This window comes from Emys orbicularis, chromosome 6 (genome assembly GCF_028017835.1).
Source record: "Emys orbicularis isolate rEmyOrb1 chromosome 6, rEmyOrb1.hap1, whole genome shotgun sequence".
NCBI lineage: Eukaryota > Metazoa > Chordata > Testudines > Emydidae > Emys > Emys orbicularis.
In genome coordinates this window covers 18,263,531-18,284,319 of record NC_088688.1, presented here as the reverse complement: position 1 = coordinate 18,284,319, position 20,789 = coordinate 18,263,531, and the positions used below count along the sequence as shown (strand labels likewise).

General features: G+C 40.4%; 1 protein-coding gene across 1 annotated transcript in view; it reads right to left on the bottom strand.

Moving 5' to 3' along the window:
* DCC (DCC netrin 1 receptor) overlaps window positions 1-20,789 on the bottom strand; it is a 923,941-nt gene that overhangs the window by 24,186 nt on the left and 878,966 nt on the right. Inside the window, exons 25-27 of the mRNA XM_065406266.1 lie at window positions 20,472-20,588; window positions 15,637-15,801; window positions 3,002-3,214 (exon numbers count right to left, since the gene is read on the bottom strand). Coding sequence (XP_065262338.1) covers window positions 3,002-3,214; window positions 15,637-15,801; window positions 20,472-20,588 — 495 coding nt within the window. The remainder of the gene's footprint in view (window positions 1-3,001; window positions 3,215-15,636; window positions 15,802-20,471; window positions 20,589-20,789) is intronic.

The window sequence follows — 20,789 nt, the reverse complement described above, 5'->3', positions numbered from 1 at the left end:
CAACAGAATTCAATAGAGCTGAAATTTCTGAACTGCAGGTAATTCTGCCAAATTGAGCAACCCACCACACTGCATAGTGTGAATTATCAATATTGGGTCCCATCCTGCACACTTTATTCACACAAGTAGTCCTTATTTACCAGATAACGCTATTGACTTCAAAAGCACAACTCACATAAGAATTATTCATGTAAGGATTCTAGGATTGGGTTCATATAATGTATATGTATAAAACTCGTCTCATTTTATTGCATTTAATACAATATAGAAGAGGTGTGAAATACGGGGTGGTGTGTAGTTGTGCTATCCTAGAAGCATCCCAAGAAAGGAATATCTTTAGAAAAGCACAACCCCCCTCTCTGCTCCATAGTCCATACTAGCAGCAAACAACTACCTTCCCCATGACAGCTCCAATGTGGAGATGGTGCATTGTGGAGGATGGACCTAAAACTCTACCCTTTCCCCACTTGCTTGTGCTGCAGGGTAGTGGGTAGATCAGGTCATTTTTTTTTTTTGACAAATAGTGTATTTGCCGAAAAATGCAGTTTCAGTCAACATGGAACTATTTGTAAATTTGAACCAGGCCATAGATTATTTTGGGATGGGGGTGCACTCAATCTCTCCTTTTGAAGCAGGTCCTCTTAGTATAAATAATCATTGGAGCAGGGACTTAAACTTGAGTCTCCCTCGCCTGAGTGAGCATCCTAAACACCAAGCTAATGTCTGTGTAGTTATTCTCCTTCTCTCTGGCCAAATAACTATTCAAGTATTTTATACAAAGTGGAGGAGCTTCAACAGGAGAGACTGAAACAAATCCATCCCTATAGCCTGGAATGGGATGAAACCTCGGTTCAAATGCCCGCTCCAGAGCAGGGATTCAAAGCTGGCTCTCCCAATCTCATGAGAGCACCTTAATGACTGGGACACAAGCTCTAGGGAGGCCCACCACCATCTTCTCCACTTTCAACCACTTTGTGTATCTAGTCCTTTTAAAATGACTGGAAACAAAATGTTCCGGGTCAAACAAAACATGTTTTGTTTGATCCGAAACAGAATTTTTCCATTTGCCAACATTTTTTTGGCATTTCTGGATTTGGTTTGATCTGAACTGATTTCCCCCTCGCCTATTTTTTGGAATTGCCAAGAGAACCAAAAAATCAGGTATTTGCCCATCTCTAGTAGTGAGAACTCCTGGCCCTTACCTCTCTGCACCTGGACCCATGGTGCAGGGAGGCAATGCAGGAATTTAAAGAAGGGTCTTACTAGCATCATTCTCATCTCCTAGTTTTTTTTTTCTTGTAATTGTTTTCTATTTCTTCCCATTCCTTGCATATTTAATTTTTATTTTTAATGAGTTTGCTTTCAGGACTGGATTCCAGACAGTTTTTCTGGCAAATATACATAATCCTTTCGTTATCAAGAAAGTAAACCTTGAAACAGGAGCCAAGGATTTGGCATTGATTTAATTTATTGTAGCAAATATGAAATTTGAAATGAGACCAACTGATTCATTTGCCTCCTGATTTATTTAATTCTCCTCCCTTATTAATTAACTCTAATTTTAAACTATTGCCTTATTCTGAATTCCCATTCCAGAAAATCCTAATGAAATGCTGGAATATGATCATAAAATGGTCTGTATTCTTTTTTCATTCTACAAGAACTTAAAGAAACTTCTTTAAGATACCGGACAGTCTATATTTTCTTTCTGACAGTTAAAGCATGTCTTTTTCTTTCAAGTGAGAACTTAATGGTATTTAATGGAGCTTCCCAGTAGAGGACTGCAACTTTTAAGAAAGTCAAAATATAGATAAGGGTTGACCTTTTAATTCTACAATTCTCACCAGGACGTCACTTAGTTTCAGGTCTACAAACCGCCTCAGTCCGCAGGCACAACTATCACTGATGACAATGATGTGACTGGGAGTGGTGTGCATAGATAGAAGGCACAGTACATGATTTATAGCCAGATTGTGATTTATAGCCAGATTGTGCCTATTAGGGTCTGGCCCAGGTTGCTGGCAGAGAAGAGCTGCTTTGTCCCAGGGGGCAGCTCTGAAATGCATTGGAGGCCAGATTCGCATTTCCACTCAGGCCACTTTACGCCACTTTGGAGCACTTAAGTGGGCATTAAGGACATTTATGCTCACTTCAAGGCCCCCTCCAATGGCCAGAATGCTGCAAAGAAACTTTAGTGCAAATGAGTGTGAGGCTCACCCCTAAGAGTACAGCATGTGCTCCTCTACACTGCTACTCCTCCCACTCTCCTTTGAGGTGTGTAGCCCTCCAGAGAGTGTTGAGAACAATCTCTGTATTTAGGAGAACACAAGGACCGCAACTGTGGCTGGCTCCTATCTGGGGTTCTAGAGCAGGAGGGAAGGACTTTGTGTCCTTCACTTTCCTTGAACATCCATGATGGGCCCCGGCGCAATACGAATTAAATGCAAAAAGTAAAATGATGGCAGTCAATGGAAAATAAGCAGAACAAAAATCAAAGCCCTACTGTAGAAAGAGAAAGGATGGTCCTGTGTCTAGGTCTTGGAAGATCTGGGTTCAAATCCCTAATCTGCCCACAGATTTCCTGCATGGCCTTTGGCAAGCCACTTATGGCCAGGTCTGTATAGGTATTTAAGCTCCTAAAGATGCAGATAAGTACGTAGTGGGATTTTTCAAAAGCACCTACCTAGGTTTCTGCAGGCTTGTGAAAATCTCACAGGGTGCCTATCTGCATCTTTAGGAACATAAATACCTTTAAATATCTGGCCCTTAGTCTCTACATGTCTCAGTTCCCAACCATTAAAATGGGGATAACAGCACTTCCCTGCCTCACATGAGTATTGTGAAGATAACTAACTTAAAATTATGAGGTGCTCACATCCTATTCTGAGGGCAGAGAGCAGATAAGTACCTTAGACAAATAATCCCTGCACCCAGGCTCAGCTAGAATACTGCACCTTGGTGGCTAATAAATAATATCAGTCATTCTTTCCTGAATTATTACCTGTTTGAGACAAAAGTGGTGTATAAGGGACTTTCGGTTCTATTGCACTCATTGGTGGAGGTAGCAATGGGTTGGCAAAGCTGCGGAGAGGGTGCGTAGGCCGGACACAGGCTGTGGGAATCGTTCTGCTCGGGGCGTCCTCGTTGCTGGCATGTTCAGGCTGTGTCTGTGGCAGCATGGATGGCTGTTGTGGGACTGGTCCTTCACTCACCGCTGTTAGGGAATAATAAAGTGAACTATTATTGAGATATTTTTCCAAATCCTATTTCTTACTTTTGTGATCATTTCCCAAAGAAAGGGAAGTACCAGCCTTTAACCTTTGAGGAGCTGTAAGAAATATGTAAACATTTTTTTCAAAAGATATTAATAGATGAATTAGAAACAAGACATTCCTAAAAGCAGCCATGTGTCAGAGTGCTACAATAAATCTTCCTTCAAATAAAGTACAGAAAATGACATTTTTAGCTCCCTCTGTATATTTTATTTGTATTCAAACTTCTTAAGTTCCCATCACTATTGGAGCTAGGTGCCTTTAAATTCTAAATATCAACCAAAAATCATAAGTATATCATATGGATAGTGACACAAATCCCAGCTGCTGGAACTCTTTACATTCTGCCCAATATTATTGTTATAGCCACAGCTAATGAGAGTTGAAGACAAAGAAAGGACTTAATTTCTATTTAACCAAATACCAACATAATTTTCCCTTGAGGCAGCAGCAATATTCACTGTGCCAAAGCAGTCAGTTGCTGTTTTATTATCCTATACCCAAAGTCAATTTTTCTGTGATTTAAACATGCCATGTCAACCTTCAAATATAAATCAAGGTTACTCTATGTTCTAGAGTGCTTCTTATAAAAGGCTCTCAAAAATTACCCCTCTCATGAACTTTCTATGCCAAAACAGAGTAACAAACTTCGCTAAAGTAATGTGAAAGAAAAATGAAAGAAAAGGAAAACATTTCAGTGGATGGAATAATTTCTTTTTTTGTCTGCTTTCTATCCAGACTGGTAATTTGAGGGTGATTACAACTGTTTAAAGCAACAGAGAGTCCTGTGGCACCTTATAGACTAACAGACGTATTGGAGCATAAGCTTTCGTGGGTGAATACCCACTTCGTCAGACGCATGTAGTGGAAATTTCCAGAGGCAGGTATAAATATGCAGGCAAGAATCAATCTAGAGATAACGAGGTTAGTTCAATCAGGGAGGATGAGGCCCTCTTCTAGCAGTTGAGGTGTGAATATCAAGGGAGGAGAAACTGCTTTTGTAGTTGCAACAGCATGGTCTGTTACTGAGAATATGCACATATTGCAAATGGAACTACAGAGAAGCTGCTCAGTGATATTTTCAAAGAACAGTGTCAGGATAAAAGAGATGCTACATGACAGTGCCAAAGCTTCGGAACATGTGAAGGGCATTTGTATTAATGCTGTAAACCATTTTATTTACACAATCATGGGCCATCTGTGAAAGTGATAAATGCTCTGGGTTCATTTTTTTTTAACTTAAAAAATTCACGTGAGTTGAGTTCTTATGAAAGGTGTTGGATTAAGAGTCCTGGAATCTAAAATTGTTTGCCTATTTGCAGCAACCAGCACGGAACTTGGAGGGAGGAGCACAGGTTGCAGGAGGGAAGAGTGAGGAGGAGGCAAAGGAAGTCAGTCTGTGTACACGTAGCTGGAAAGCTAGCTGCAGTTGCAGAACCTCTGTAAATAGTTCTATTAATAAAGAGCCAGTTTTGGTTTTGAAACATGGAGTTCTCTTATGATAGTACCCAGCATATGGTACATAAAATGCTATGTGCAGAACAGGTATAGGACAAGTAACGGCATGGTTCAAGTTTCCCCATATTGCTCTGTCAGTAGTTTCACTGGATCGCCTGTGGGGCAAAGGGTAGTTCAGTTTCCATGCCCATTCATTTCTTGGCTACAGATCTCTTTAGAGCAAGAGCTATGTTAAATTATTTCCTTCTCAGATTGAGCCTGCAAGCGGATCATGTAGTATGGAGGAAAAACATGAAGAAGGTGGGGTCCAGTTGAGCAGGGTGGATAGTGGAAGGGTTGAAAGACTGGGGTGATATGGTCAGGTTAACAGACCATAAAGGGATCATAGTGGTTATGGTTTGTTTGTTTATCGAAGATAAAACCCAGGAGCTGAGCAACTTGGAGGAAGAGGTATCTCGTTGCATCTGTATATGGAGGGATCGAGGCATAGAAAGTGGGAAGGAGGGAGTAAGATCAGATGTTACTTAATCTGTGTGGAGACTGGGTATGAAATCCTGACCCCATTGAAGTCAATGGAAGTTTTGTCATTCACTTCAATGGACCCAGGATTTCACCCTGGGTATCTCACTTTACAAAGTTATCTGCATTCTGTAAAAAGTTTGAGTCCCTCCGTCTAGTGCTGTCTCTAAGTCATTGGTCTTTGCTGTTTTATACAGAGACGCAATACTGCTCCATCAGAAAACCACTATTGTACTGCAGTACTTCAAGGGTACCACACTGTCCAAATGAAGTTGCTCTGCCAATAGATTAATCAAAAATATGAGGGTGGAGGGAATAGATTATTTTGTAGTTGAGAGAAGAATTTTAATTTCAAAGTAGTAAAAGTCTCCAAGGAGTAAATCCTAGTCCCCTCTATCTACCATGACAGGCCCGACTAGCTAGAGTTATCCATGGGGGAATAAGACTGTGAGGAAGAAACATTGGCTGGTTATGCCATGGTTATGGGTATAGGATACTAAACAGAAAGATGGCCAGGAATCCCCTCTCCCCTGTCACAAGGTGGTGGCCACTTCTGCACAATGCACAACCTGTGGAACTCTTTGTCAGAGGATGTTGTGAAGTCAAGAGTATAACAGGGTTAAAAAAACAACTAGATAAATCCATGGAGGATAGGTCCATCAATGGCTATTAGCCAAGATGGGTAGGGATGGTGTCGCTAGCCTCTGTTTGCCAGAGGCTGGGAGAGGGCAGCAGGGGATGGATCACTTGGTGATTGTCTGTTCTGTTCATTCCCTGTGGGGCATCTGGCATGGACCACTGTCGGAAGACAGGATACTGGGCTAGATGGACCTTTGGTCTGATCCAGTATGGCCGTTCTTATGTTCTTATATGTTCTTATGCTCTGCACAGTGTCTCAACACTCCCATTCCAGATCCTGCATCCTAGGCAAATTCATGGAGGCCCTGCAGCCCTGGGCTCGGCTGTGTTTCCTGAGGATTTCCAAAATCCTGCCCCACTGTGTAGAGGAATCTCACTACAGCAGGGTTTGTCCATTAGTAAGTAGGCCAAGAGCTTCCCTAAATGACTAAAAATCTTTACCTTACTTGCAAACAGAGCAGTGGAAAGGTGCAAACAAGTTAACAAAGTGTAATCAGAGGAGGGATGTATTTATTTTGAGCAAACTGGATTTGCCCAGTCTTGAGTCAGGTAAAATCTCCTTAATATTTGTGCCAGCCAGAATGGCTCACAGCTCAACTGTTAATCTTGTGGCAGGAGCCCAGAAAGCAAAAACAAACAAACAAACAATCAAGACCCCAAACAGCTCATCCTTCTACTTCAGAAAACAACCTTCCTGACACTTAGATATCTGGCCTACTTGTTATACTGAGAATGAAAATGCTCTAGAGAATCTGGTTGCTTTCAAAATCCAGAACTCATTGTAGAAATAACATGTAATTACAGAGCCAAGACAAATCTCAAGGCACTTTATAATAATTAATGTCCATGTATATAAGTAATTACAATCTACTAGGTGGCAAAATTATTCTGAAAAATGGAAATGAGGGTTTTTGTTCCAGAATCCTTTTATCTGTTCCTGATGCAATATTGTAGACCTCTCCAGCAATTTGGAATTCCAGGCAGACGAGACGAACTACAAGATGTGACCAAGGTCACAATCATTTGTAGTTTGTAAAAGTTTACTTGGTTGTAGTGAAATTTCCTTGTCCTCACTTTCAGTGCTCTCTGCATAATGATGCCACTGCCTGGCTCTCCACTCTTCTTTCCTTCCGCTCTCTTGCTCTGTGCGCCCCTTCTACTCTTCTTTCTTGACTGTTCTCTTTGGACTAGGCTTTGACTTGGACCACATGCCAGTGCAGGAGAGTAAAAGCACCTTTAAATCTCTGACTTGGTGCACAGAGGTAAACTAGTGCTGTGGGAGCAGGTTGGCAAATAGGGATGGAGAATGGTGGAACGTTGGCTCCATCCCTACTACTTGCTGGCCAAGGAGAATCTGGAGAATTGTGACTCAAAGGTGTGTGTCTCAGTGGCAAGGTCTTTGAGGGTGATTCCTTGCTCACAGCTGTACTTAAAGGAAAAAATCCAGCCTTTTGTCTTTTTCTCCTGCTCTTGGCCTCACATTTTCTTTTATGATATTAGGAACAGCCTACTTTTTCTACTGTGCCTAAGGCTATCATGTCCTTCAAATCCACTTCTTTTGAGAGTCTGCTGACCCGCATGCACAGACAAGAGAGAACAGGCACGTATTGCTAACCTCCACTGACCTGCCTGCTATCTTCTGAGTTTATGGTCTCAGAGAGAAAAACTTGATCAGCTGGCATCAGCAGTGCAGAGAGTGATATTCTGAACATTAATGGGCATTAGATATAGCTCCTGAGAAAGTTTTTGTATAAATCCAAGTGGGCTAGAAATGAAAGATGGTGATGGATATTGGAAGGGAAGCACAGTTGTAAAATCTGAAGACTACAATAACTTTTATTATACAAAAGTACAATACTTTTGTATAATAAAAAGTATAATACTATACTACTTGATGGGGTTGAGCACTCCATCTACAACTGAAGGCAAGGATTCCATAAAAATTAGGTGGTTTGACTTGGGCTGTAAATATTGAAAGTAAGTTGTCTGAGGAAGATGTCTAGTATTTGAGAAGGGAGTTTTAAAACAGTAAAACGTACATGCTTGAAAACCTAATGAGAGCCATCAATTCGCAGTTAGTTCAGGTTCCTGAGGGAATGGAAGATGGAAGCTCTGAAAGTTTATTTAAATAATGGATGAAGAGGAGTCCGTTGCTGGTACCACACGATCCAGTTACCTCAATTTCCCACTTAGAAGCTAGACATTTGCCCTTACGAAACCCAGCACTAGATGTCTAATCCCAGAAGAATTCTGATTACTTGAACAGGTATTGTAGTTAAAAATAGGATTTTGATGGAAGCTAGGCTCTCAGGGAACCCTGAATATGAAAAACATTGTATTGGGTCCCAACTGTCCTCACTGCTGAAGTTAAGAGCTTTGACAAGGTAAAAAAAAATTGCTGTACCTTGGCATCTGATCCAAACCCCAATGAAACCAATAGGAGGACCTTCCACTGATTTCTGCAGGCTTTGGATCAGGCCCTAACTGGAATACTTTTATGTCCAGGTAAGCGCCATTTACAATGTGGAAGATTTATTTACTTCTTTATATCCTCTGCTGCTGTCATGTTTTTCTGGATTCCAAAAGGAATGAACTGTCTACTAGAAGAACAAGAGGCATGTGATGGACTTAACATAGACTCAGCATTCTACTGTATACTTTTACTTTTCTCTTTCATTTCTATATAGACTAATAGAATCATAGAAACATAGGCCTGTAAGACATTTCAAAAGCTCATATAGTCCAGCCCCCTATGCTGAGGCAAGACCAAGTAAACCTAGACCATCCCTGACTGGTGTTTGTCTAACCTATTCTTAAAAACCTCAAATGACAGGAATTCCACAACCTCCCTTGGAAGTCTATTCCATTGCTTAACTGACTATCCTTATAGCTTGAAAGTTTGTACTAATAACTAACCTAAATCTCCCTTGATGCAGATTAAGCCCATTATTTCATGTCCTACCTTCAGTGGACATGGAGAACAAATGATCACAGTCCTCTTTATAACCTTACTATATTTTAAGACTATCAGGTCTTCTTTTCTCAAGGCTAAACATGCCAGTTTTTTTTTTTTTAACTTTTCCTTCTATGCCAAGGGTGGCCAAACTTACTGACCCTCCGAGCCGCATATGACAATCTTTAGCTGTTCAAGAGCTGGGGTGTGCCTGCCAGGGCTCAGGGCTCCAGCCCCGAGACCCCCTCTCCGCCAGGCAGAAGCTAGAGGCGATACGTGGAGTTTTTCGCGAGGGTTTGCTGGCCCTGCTTGGTTACATGGTGGGGCCGCTGAGGGTAAGAGTGAGGGTGTGCCTGAGGAGGCATGACTCAAGCTATTGGGTGGGGCATGAACCTTTAAATTGTGCCCCCCACTCTCAGCAGGCACCAGTTGTCTCTGGCAGAAGCCCCTAACGCCACCACCCCGCCGCAGGGCAGAAGCCCTGAGTTCCTCCTCCCCCTGTCTGGTAGGCAGAGAATGGAGAGGCCCAGGGGACATGAGCTGCACTTTAACTGTAAAAGAGCCGCATGTGGCTCACGAGCCGTGATTTGGCCACCCCTGTTCTATGCCATCTATACCAATATTCTAGTCATGAGATTTAGCCCACCGAGTCTCTGTGACGCCAATTAAGTCATAATTTAGCTTGTGGACTAGTACTTCCATATGTTCTGGTCTATTCCCCCACAGGTCTTGGTTTGATATATTTGAGAAGTTTAATGATGTCAGATGTATGAACCGTTCATTGTACATCTTTTACTGAGTGATATCTTTGAGAAGTACTCCCACTTTGAATGTGGCTGTTAGCTCCACTCTGACATGAAGTCAGAGATAAGCCCAGGCTATACCAGTGTATGTTTAATCATGAATGGCAATCATGACCCAGAGGACAGGGTACCAGACTGGGATTTAGGAGGTGTCAGTTTTATTACTAGCTCTGTGTGACCCTGGGCTGCACTTCTCTGTGCTTCTGTTCCCCCTCCCATGCGTTGTCTGTCTTTTCTATTTAGATTATAAACTCTTTGGGGACAGGTTCTAGTTATTTGTATCGCACCTACACAATATGGCCCTCATTTCAGTTAGGGCCTCTGGCTTTATTGTAATACAAATAAGAATAATAAATTTGCTAGAACACCAGTTTTATTCTCAGGTGAGAAGTTTAGGTATTTATATTTATATTCTTGGGGAAAAGGTGCTGTGGGTATTGGGTTTTGTTTTTGTTTTTGTTTTTTGCATTTGCTAGAATAAGACCAGATCCAGCTTCACTGAATTCAACAGAAATATTTCTGAAGTCATTTATGATGGACCCCCAAAGAATTCATTTATGAAAAAAATATATCTTTAAAGCTACTCTTCCTACTCATCCAGCCCATAAAGGACACATGTAGAAAATGAGGGAGAAAGCAGAGCCTCAGTCAGAACTCAAGGATTGGGCTCACAATTACTTTGGGTCATGTCACACCATCATTTGTACGTGCAGCGGTCCCCAATGAAATCACAGAGGAGACCTGACTAAAATAGAAGGCATGATATAGCCCAGTATTAAAGTATCCTTTGTCTTCTCTCTTAAAAAACTGGTTCAACTGAAATATCCATGATTCAGCTTAACAATACTTCCTCCCTAAAATACCAGAATTAAATATTCACTGTTACCGTTAGCTCCAAGAGGAAACATTGTCAAGAAATAAGATTTGTTTTAATAAAAAAAAATGAGTATAGCTCCCTTTTACACTTTGAAGGAGGTGAAGCTATCTTAGTTCCTTGCTAATTGTGTAGTGCTACCTCAAAATGGTGAGGACTGTTTCTTTCTTTCTTCTTTTCTTTAGGTTTTTGTTTGCTTTGGTTTTGGTTTTACAACTAACAATCTTGCCTTTACTCATATTCTGCCCCCCCCCCCCCCCCCCCCAGTTGAGGGAGACACTGCAGCTCCTACTAGTCCTTAAAACTGCTTCTTCCTGACCAGTGCCACTTCAGTGTTTTTCCTAGTTGAGGATGAATCATCAGGTCTCATCCAGTTGCTCATTTCTCTCAGTTGCTCATTTCTGAGACCTCAAGGGGACAGCATTGTCTGTGCTTGATGGGGAGGAGACTACTCCAGCTCAGCGAGAGGAGTACGCGGCATCGACGGGGGAGCCTGCCTGCAGCGTCTGGACCCGCGGTAAGTTCGGACTAAGGTACTTCAAATTCAGCTACGTTATTAACGTAGCTGAATTTGCGTACCTTAGTCCGAAGTGGGGGGTTAGTGTGGACCAGGCCTCAGTGTCCTCTGCAAGTTTGATGACATTGCAGCCCACGGCATCTCACAATCTTTCCCCAGCCTCCTGAGGTACACGTTAAACAGCTCAAAATAGAGACCAGACAGATTCCTCAGGTGAAGGCTAATGGTTAGGAGGAACTGCCGCACAGAGTGAAGCCACCTTAATATGACACAGATATATTTCCTGGCAGCAAGGATAGTAAAGCAAAGGTATAATAATTGGTGTATATAAATTTCACTGATAGTGTAAATCAAACAAGCAGTTTATTATTCAAGGAGGTTCTGGTTGATTCTGACTTAGCCCTTCATTTATTTTTTTATTTTTTTTTTATTTTTCTTCTCAGTAGAAGATGAACAGTAAAACTTGGCTTAAGGAAGATTTTCAACACTGGAAGCTTTGAGGTCAACCATGAATGATTTCAGGAACAGAAAGAGGTGTTCAAACATGGTCCACTTTGCAGAATGCACAGCAACACTCTCCCTAATGACATTGCACATGATGTATTCAAAGATTGCTACATCCTGATCAATAGCATGTTCAGCCATGTAGTACAGTAGGTAGAATTCACTGCAAAGGAATTATTGCAGTGCATGTATTTTTTTTTTAAACTTTACTGCAATGGGGCAAGAGTCTCATGGGGTTTTCACTGTGTGGTTCAAATGGATACAAATGTACCTTATGCACCTTCCCTAGTATGATCTTCAATTGCAGTTCACTGTCAAGAAAACCCCACATGATCAGATTAAGACAAAGAAGTGGATATGACTGAGTCAGAATTCTAGAGTAATTTTGCTGAAACCATTTCTTGCAGGAGAGAAGCCATATGGGAGACCTGGTAAGGTGATCCAAACATGAAGCAGATGCTCCAGCTGCTTTTTAATATTGTCTGCTGGCTGAGTGTGCAGGAAGGAAATGTGCAACAAGGAGCACAGCCATTCTTTCATTCTTTTATGTGCTGCTGCCAGTCCCTGTGTTCTGTGGTGGGAGCATTAGTAGAGATAGCAGGAACATACATACACACACACACAAATCTATCTATCTATATAGCCTCCTCTCCATTCCACTCAGGCAGAAAGCTAACCCACCATGCTGTTACAGAAAGCTATGCAATTGCTTGGCTAGTTGTTTGATAAAACAAACAACATATATGAAAATAGTTTCTGCCTTATGGAGTTTTGTGGCGCTTCTTTCTGTCATATTTCTCAGCTGAGTCTCCTGCATCTCTGATGGATGCTGCAGAAGTAACAATGTCTTCTTTGACTTCCCACCTGGTTTGTTGCATGTGTGGGAATTTAGCCACAGATAATTCTCCGCACTTCTACTCTGCTGTCTAAAAGCGAAATATTTAGCCAGAAATTTTCAAGATGTCATTCTGAGAGAAGTACCTCACAATTCCTACTGGACAGCTGCAGAAATATCTGCTTTGGATCAATCACTGCTGTACAGAAATGCTCAGCTGCTCTCACCACCTGCTTCCAGTGGTGAGTCCAGGGTGGGCAGGTTGGTCAGACTCAGTTCAAAAATGCATTTTTTTCACAAGAAAAGGGTAAGATATTGATCAGATGACTGAGGTGTGCTATGACATCCTCTGGGGAGAAGTCTGACAGTGTGGGGGCCATGTAAAATAATTGTTTGTGGATGAAGGCACTTGATGGGGTGGATGCTGTGAGAGGTCACAGGAGAGGTCTGGAGGTATTAGAAAAAAGATGAGGTAATGCCACAAGGAGGACAAGATGATAGTGGCTGACCTAGCAGAGTCCAGAGAGGGGAGCAAAGGGCTTTCTCTCAAAAGGAGGCAGTCATGTTCCAATCCACCCTGTTGGAAACCATCTACAAGATATGGGGGACAGGACACCAGCCTCCTGTCCAGTGCTCTTCAGGGGAGTGTCGAGTTTGTGCATGCCTTACTTTGTGTTATTTTGCTGACAATTTATTAAATATATAATCTCTTGTGAAATGTACCATGAAACATACTTATGAAATGTACGATCCCTGCTCCACATTGCCCCAGTGAACACTATCAAAGTGCCTATCAGAGGTGCAATTGCCCATGCATCCACATTTTTTTTTAAACTCTCCAGGATAAAGACCACACATTCCAATCTGTCAATCTTCTCTTCCATTGCCATGGGTAGGCAGAATCCAACATCTTGTAATGTGAAGTTAAAATTCTCCTCCCAAGTCTGGTGTCCATACATCAAAAAGCTGAAGACCCTGTGTTTCTGCGTGTTAAATCTGTGATAATTTGGGGGTGAGGGAGGTCTATATTCTCACACAGAAACATCCAGCCAGGAGTTAGCTGCCCCAGCCAGGCCCTCCAGAGGCACTTACCATTTAGCCTTGTATTGGACCCAGTCATTGTAGGGGAAGAAGGTGACAATGATACTGCGTTCATGGATAGAACATCTAGGCCCACAGTCTACCAATAAGCCTTCTACTGAAATGTCAATTGACAGTCCATCTGGGTCTGACCATAATGACTGAAAGCAAAAATCAAACAGGAGAAAAACCACTCATGGAATTTATTCTCCATGAACTAGCAGCCCAGACTGCCAGGAACATGAAAAATGTGTGTGATAGATTGACATAAATATGTCAGCAATTCATACTGAAGAGTAGAATAAAGTTAAGCGGGAATTATAAGAAAATATGAGCCCTCGAGCTAGGATAATTAACATGCAAAAGCATGTTAATAGGCTAGAACATATGGCCCATGATGTTAGGACTGCTTATTTAAAAATAAGGTGTGAAGGTGAGGCTGAGGGACAACTGTTGTGTGCATATGCTTTCCAAAGCGCATTATAAACTGTAAAGTGAGTACAGGAACAAAAGTACACCAATCTATTTCTCTAAAGAATATAAGTCTGGCAAATCTATGCCACGGCAAGCAGTGTGAGCTAGGGGAGAGTGCAATGGTCTGGAACTCAGGAAACATGGGTTCTATTCCTAGCTCTGCCATTAGCCTGCTGGATGACCTTGCACAAGTCATTTCACCTCTCTGTGCCCCAGTTTTCCCATCTGTAAAATGGCGATAATGATACTGACCCATTTTGTAAAGTGCTTTAAGATTTACTGATGAAAAGTGCTACATAAGAGATAGGTGTTATTATTTCATGCAAGACTGTTATATCTTTCCTGAGGGTCCATATATGGTAATATCTTTGTGGAAGATGCCATAGGAAGGCAGTTTAAAGTAAACTGAGAGGATGAGGGGGCAAAGGATGATATGAGATGCCTGAGTCTAAGAAATGCTGCCCTGCCAAACTGTCACAGACAAAGGTGCAAGCTGGTAAAAGTATACATTCTCCAGAAGCATGCACTATTTCTTCCAAGTTTAATGACATGGCTTGGACCTATCTAGATAACTTGGTGCAGAGTTTACGGCTAGATACATTATGCAGATTGTTTTTTTTTATTTTGATCCAATTCTCTTTCAATTCTTAATAAATCTTGTTTTGGTACAAACCAAGGGGTTTTAAAACTTTGGGGGATTTGACACAGATGATCCTGAAGAGGCGCAACAACTTTCAACCTCTAAAAAGAGGTGTGAAGCAAGGCTCTCTGGTGTCTCCCCTGATCAGTATTCTCAGTCTACCTGGTACGAACTAACGAGCTCTCTACCATAATATTTTGATCCTCCAAATGCACAAGAATGCCTAATTAAACACAGATGAACACTGAATTTAAGGAGTATATGATGACAATGTTTTATAAGGAACAAATCTGCTGGTAAGGAAATATTAGTGCAATTTTGGCAAACCTGGGTTTAATATAGAGAATGCTGGGTGGGATTTTGAAGACCAATCAACACTGGCCTAATTCTGTTCCCACTGAAATCAATTACATTTTTCTATTGATTTAAATGTGAATTTTGCCATTGATTTCGAGTTAGACCAGGATGGAGTGCTTTTTGAAAATGCAACCCACCATGTATTCTTTTTATATTGTATACTGGTTAACTTTGAGGAGAAGGAATTAACTGCAAAGACTGCATGCATTCTTACTACACTTCAAAACTATACTGTACTACACAACTGCAGATATTTTCCTTTTTATTACTGGCTCATACCAGAAAACACTCAGAGGAACCCACTCATGAGGTGAGATGTCATTTTGTTCAAATTAATGTGTACACAAACTCTAAGCTAGTTATAAGCCTTCCTTTAAAGTATACTGTCCTCCTGATAAGAAAATAATACTGTGTTTGCTATTTCATAGATTCATAGATTCCAAGGTCACAAAGGACACATTGTGATCATCTAGTCTGATCTCCTGCAGGCCATAGAACTTTCACAAAATTATTCCTGTTTGCACTAGAACAGATCTTTTAGAAAAGCATCCGATTTTGATTTAAAATTTGCCAGTGAGGGAAAATCCAACACAACCCCTGTTCCAATTATTAATTACTCTCACTACTAAAAATGTATGCCTTATTTCCAGTCTAAACACCACTTCAAAACACTTAATCAGAAAACAAACATCAAAATAAAAGGTAAGGCACTGTACTGACTTCTTCCTGTTCCAAAGGTCCGGTCAACAGAGAGTGTTGGGAATGGCACGGGCCGGAGAGTGAACTGCGGGTGCGGATATCCACATGTTGGAGATGGCAGAATTCCTGGGTACTGGGCACTTTCTAGTGTTGGCACTGGGATGGCACTGACAACAGCTGAAAAGAGAGAGAGAAGGAGAGAGAGAATTAAAGATCTCTTAACATTCTGTGGGTATTTGTGGAAGGTTAAAAATAAATGGATGGATCTAGCAGAAAACTACAAATGGCTACATTTCCAAAGCAGGGTGCCCAAACTGCAGCCACAAAATATGTATTTTGTATCATGCCTGATACAGTGGGGTCCTGATCCATGACTAGATCCTAAATGCTATGGTAATATAAATAATAGATAAATAAATAAACAAACAAACAATGCGTGTATGCTCTTTATAGACACACCAACACACATACGTACACCACATCTGTATACAGAAATAGGCATGTTTCATGTGACTGGGATATTTTCACATACAAAAAGCCACTTTTATGTATGAAACTATCTGCAAACATAAATGCCTGTTTCAAGGGTGCAGATTAGGCAGACAAGTTTGAATATTTTCCTGTTAAGTGACAAATATTTGAAAGGAAAATGGATGGATCAAGGCTTTAAGGGCCAGGATATAATCTTAGTGACTCTACTAAAGTTATTCCTGATTAACACCAGTGTAAATGAGACTGACCCTACTTCCTCACTCAGCGTGTACATTTAACTCTAATAGTTCTAATGGGAATTACAACCAACAAAGAGAGGAAAGAGAAACAATGGGTTATGCACAAATTACCATAATCACCTGAACATTTAAAGCTTCTCCAAAGCATATGAATCATTTTGGTTTGGAAACTGGCTCAAAATCTAATGAAATCAGGATTTCTTCTGAGTGATTTCCAATATGCTCTGGTTTTGAACAATCCAGGAATAAACAACCAATAACAAAAATAATGGGCCAAATTCTGAATTCCTTTACTGGTTTTTATGCACTTCTTACTCAGGGAAACTCCCACTGACTTTAACAAAAGTTTTGCCCGAGTAAACATTGGGTAGGAACTTCAGGATTTGGCCCAATGATGAATTTTTTTGGCTTATGTAGCACTTTTCACACGTGAATTGCAAACAATATTATAAATGTTAAAGTAGACATTATTATTACTTCTAGCCCTTATTACATCCACCACAGAGTTGTAAACTGGGAAATTTGCCCAAGGTCACACAAAGAGTCAGTGGCTGTGCCAAAGCTTATTCCTTGTTACTTCTTTAAGCACTAAACGACACAGTCTTTGTTGGGCATTTCTGTACTTCCAGAGGAAAATGGGAAGTGTAGAACCGCACAAAACTTTTATTAAGAAATGATAATCATAGTATTTTGAACATTCAAAATGTCTAGGTTCAATTTACTCATCCTTAGAATAGTAATCTTACTATTCAAAGATTTAATTTTATCTGTGGAAATCATTTTATTCACACTTTTGAAAGGTTAAATAATAGTCTTCCTGCTTGTAACACTGTTAATGCACTGCAAAAACAATCATTCTGTATTGAGTCATAAAAAAACCAACACATTTATTGAAGTCCATCCCTTCATTCTTCTCCAAGGCATAGGTAATAAGAATTTTAAAAAAAATCAAAGTATTCACTGTAATATTATATTTATGTAGAGAAGCTAAGGGAAAAGATAGCTTCAAGCATTTTCAATAAACCTCTGTAATACGACAAGAAATTTGTTCTGACATAGCCTACCAAGAATTGAATTTGTATTTGATACGGATGCTTTAGGAGTTTGAAAGCAGAAATTCCCTTGCCAAATTTTGGAGCTCCCTGACCACTGCCCTCCTGCGTCAAAATTTTTTAACTATGCCCAATAAAAATGTAATCTAAGTATGGCTCATTGAGATTATGAAGTAGAAATTCCAAAGCTGTGCTCAGTAGCCCAAAATCCCCAGATGTTGCCAAACACAACATCAACATGATCGTCTCCACCCCCAAAACAGGGTTGTTCTGATTTTCCACAATTTTGGAAAAAAGACTTAATTAAAAAATCAGTGAAAATAAACCCCAAAAAGTGATGCATTCTATGAGCATATTTCTTCCTCATACAGATGTAAGTTTTATAAAAAAAATGAATAGATTGGAATTCTGTAGGTAAATCACAAGAACATAATACTAAGTAGTCAAAATTTGTCTACCTCCTTTTTAAAAATTTGCCCTTTTATAATGATACACACTTTTGTCAAGTTATTTGTTGTCAGCACCTACCCTATTATAGGGTGACCAGACAGCAAGTGTGAAAAATCGGGATGGGGGTGGGGGGTAATAGGAGCCTATATAAGAAAAAGACCCCAAAATCAGGACTCTCCCTATAAAATCGGGACATCTGGTCACCCTACCCTATTAATATGTTTTGACTAAGCCAATCAGAAAATGAAAAAAAATGCTGTGTTAGTGCTGAAAAGTGCACAGGTCTTTCACCAATAGATAACTCTCTGAATTCAACTTTCCTATTTTCCAAGATTTTACTCCATAACTTGTCACCATTTTGATACAACAAATTGTGATATAGCCTTCTTCACAAACAGACTTGGGATCGAAATTCAGATCTTTAATTTTAAATGCTTGGGGAGAAGGAGGGTGTTTAGGACTATGTATCATCAGCTGCATTTCAGCCTCTTTTCTGGTTTTCAGCTCAGCTCTCAACTCTTTGATCTGCGTATTTGAGATCAATTGTGCGGGGGGGAGGGATAGCTCAGTGGTTTGAGCATTGGCCTGCTAAACCCAGGATTGTGAGCTCAATCCTTGAGGGGGCCACTTAGGGATCTGGGGCAAAATCAGTACTTGGTCCTGCTAGTGAAGGCAGGGGGCTGGACTCAATGACCTTTCAAGGTCCCTTCCAGTTCTAGGAGATAGGATAGGATAATTTATATATTGGAAACAATGCTCTGAATTGTTTTTCAATTTTGTCCTTGTGTGGGTCCAGGTCTTCGTTATTAATGAGATTAAACCAGATTTCCACTGAGACTAACTTTAGCATCATTGGACTGTAATCTGCTAAAACCCTATGAAACCGCCTTCAATTGCTTTATTAAGTTTAGTGCCTTTCTGTGAAGGAATTTAGAGACTTAAGAGTATCATGATGGCGACATTTCAATAACAATGATGGCCTCAAACAGTCTCTCTTGTAGCATTATGAAACTCACCAATGTTTTGCCCTTTCACGTCAATACAAAAAGTTTCATTCAACAGCTCATTTGATCCTGAAGAACCCAAATAAACTGATTTTCTGTGCTTTTTAAGATCAGCTTAAGTCGCTTCTATTTTGCCACTTAACAGTGCCAATGTGTTTATTTTATTTCAGAATAATTACCTGTTTTCATTTCTTCGGTCCTTTCTATACCTTATTTCATATTACTTTCAGTGTTTGGCACATTGAGTCAGATAAATTAAAAAATATGATAAAGCCCCTCAAAAACAATCCACTTATATTTTATGGAGAAAGAAACAGGTTCATTAGAACCCAGCCTAAAAAGTTCACAAATTAGACCTAAATGTGAGATTGATTTTCCCCCCATGTATCATTATATATTATAATCTCTCTGTTAGACATATACTAGTGAGAGTAGGATAGAGATAGAAAACAGGACCTCACCCTTCTAAAACTATTTATGATTTGATCCTAAAAAACCCAACGGCAAGTGTATCCATATACACTGACCTACTATAAAGCGGACTGATTTTACTTATACTGGTATTGTACCATTGCAATTACAATGAATTTGATTCTGATCTTGCCTACAACACTTCTACATCAGCGTAATTCCACTGCCCTTATTCATCTCTCCCTTGTATCAGGGTAAATCAGGAGTAATGCTACTGCAGCTAGTGCACTTATAGCAGCGTAAGTCTAGTGTGAGAGAGGGGATTATCAGGCCCATCAACATCAGTGATGTGATTTCTGATTTTCTCTGGAGTAAATGAGATCAGAATCCAACCCACTGAATCTTTATCCTGTGCATTCTCCAATATTTTTTATGTTTTCAACTCCCCTTAGGGAGCAGCATGTCAGGCCGGAATGTCAAAGTGTGTATGTGATCGCGTTATCTACAAGTGGATACAGCCTAAAAAGAAGACAGTTCCCAAGACTGATTTTTGCCTCAGTATATTTAAGTACTTCCTTACCTTAAAGTACAAGTTGTTTCATTGACATCAATGGGACCACTCATGTGCTTAAAGTTAAGCACCTGTGTAATGGGTTGCTGGATCAGGGCCTTATAGATTACTGGTAATGTAACATATACCAAATAATGTCTAGATTTAATGTGTGCTGAGCAGTTCATTGAAACCAAGGGATTCTTTCCAGAGACTTAACATCTCCATCCTGTAATCCATGTTGGGAATCACACTGCACAGTAATGCATAAGAGTACATTTGCTGGCTAAATTTTATAACGAAGAACAGCAATTATCATAGTAAATATAACTCTTTGTAATGTGTGTCCCCAAGTACTGTACACATAGGAAATGTACACATAGGAAATGTGTGGTCTATTGATTAGAGCAGTGGACTGGAAGTTAGGACTTCTTGATTCTATTCCCACCTATTGAATCATTGTGAAGCCTTGTGAAGCCATGGTTTACTCCTTTGTAAAATGTGGTTAATGCTACTTACCGTAGTTGTATTATGAGGCTTAATTAATTAATATTGTAAGATGCTTTGAGATCCTCAAATGAAAGAGACTCTAGATGCACTATTGTTCTCACATAAAATTGTAAGCGGGAGTAAGAGATGCACTACTCACGAGGGTTGCTTGGTTGTGAATCCATCGGAATCATGAGCTTGGCACGTGTGGCTCTGCGGGCAGCAAGCGAGCGCTCTAACGTGGACATACTACTTCCCACATCCTCTGTGTCAGGACCTAGTGAAAAGCAACACAGTGGCTATGTTAACAATGGCTATACACCAAACTGTTTCCCTCTTTACCGTACGTCTTGCAGTAAAGTGAATGGATATTTTTTCATACATCTATCATTAAAATTGGTCACTTAAATGGCATCATCTCCTAATAGCTCTGCACAGACTACTTCGGACACCATTCCTGAATAAAATGGTTGTTTCT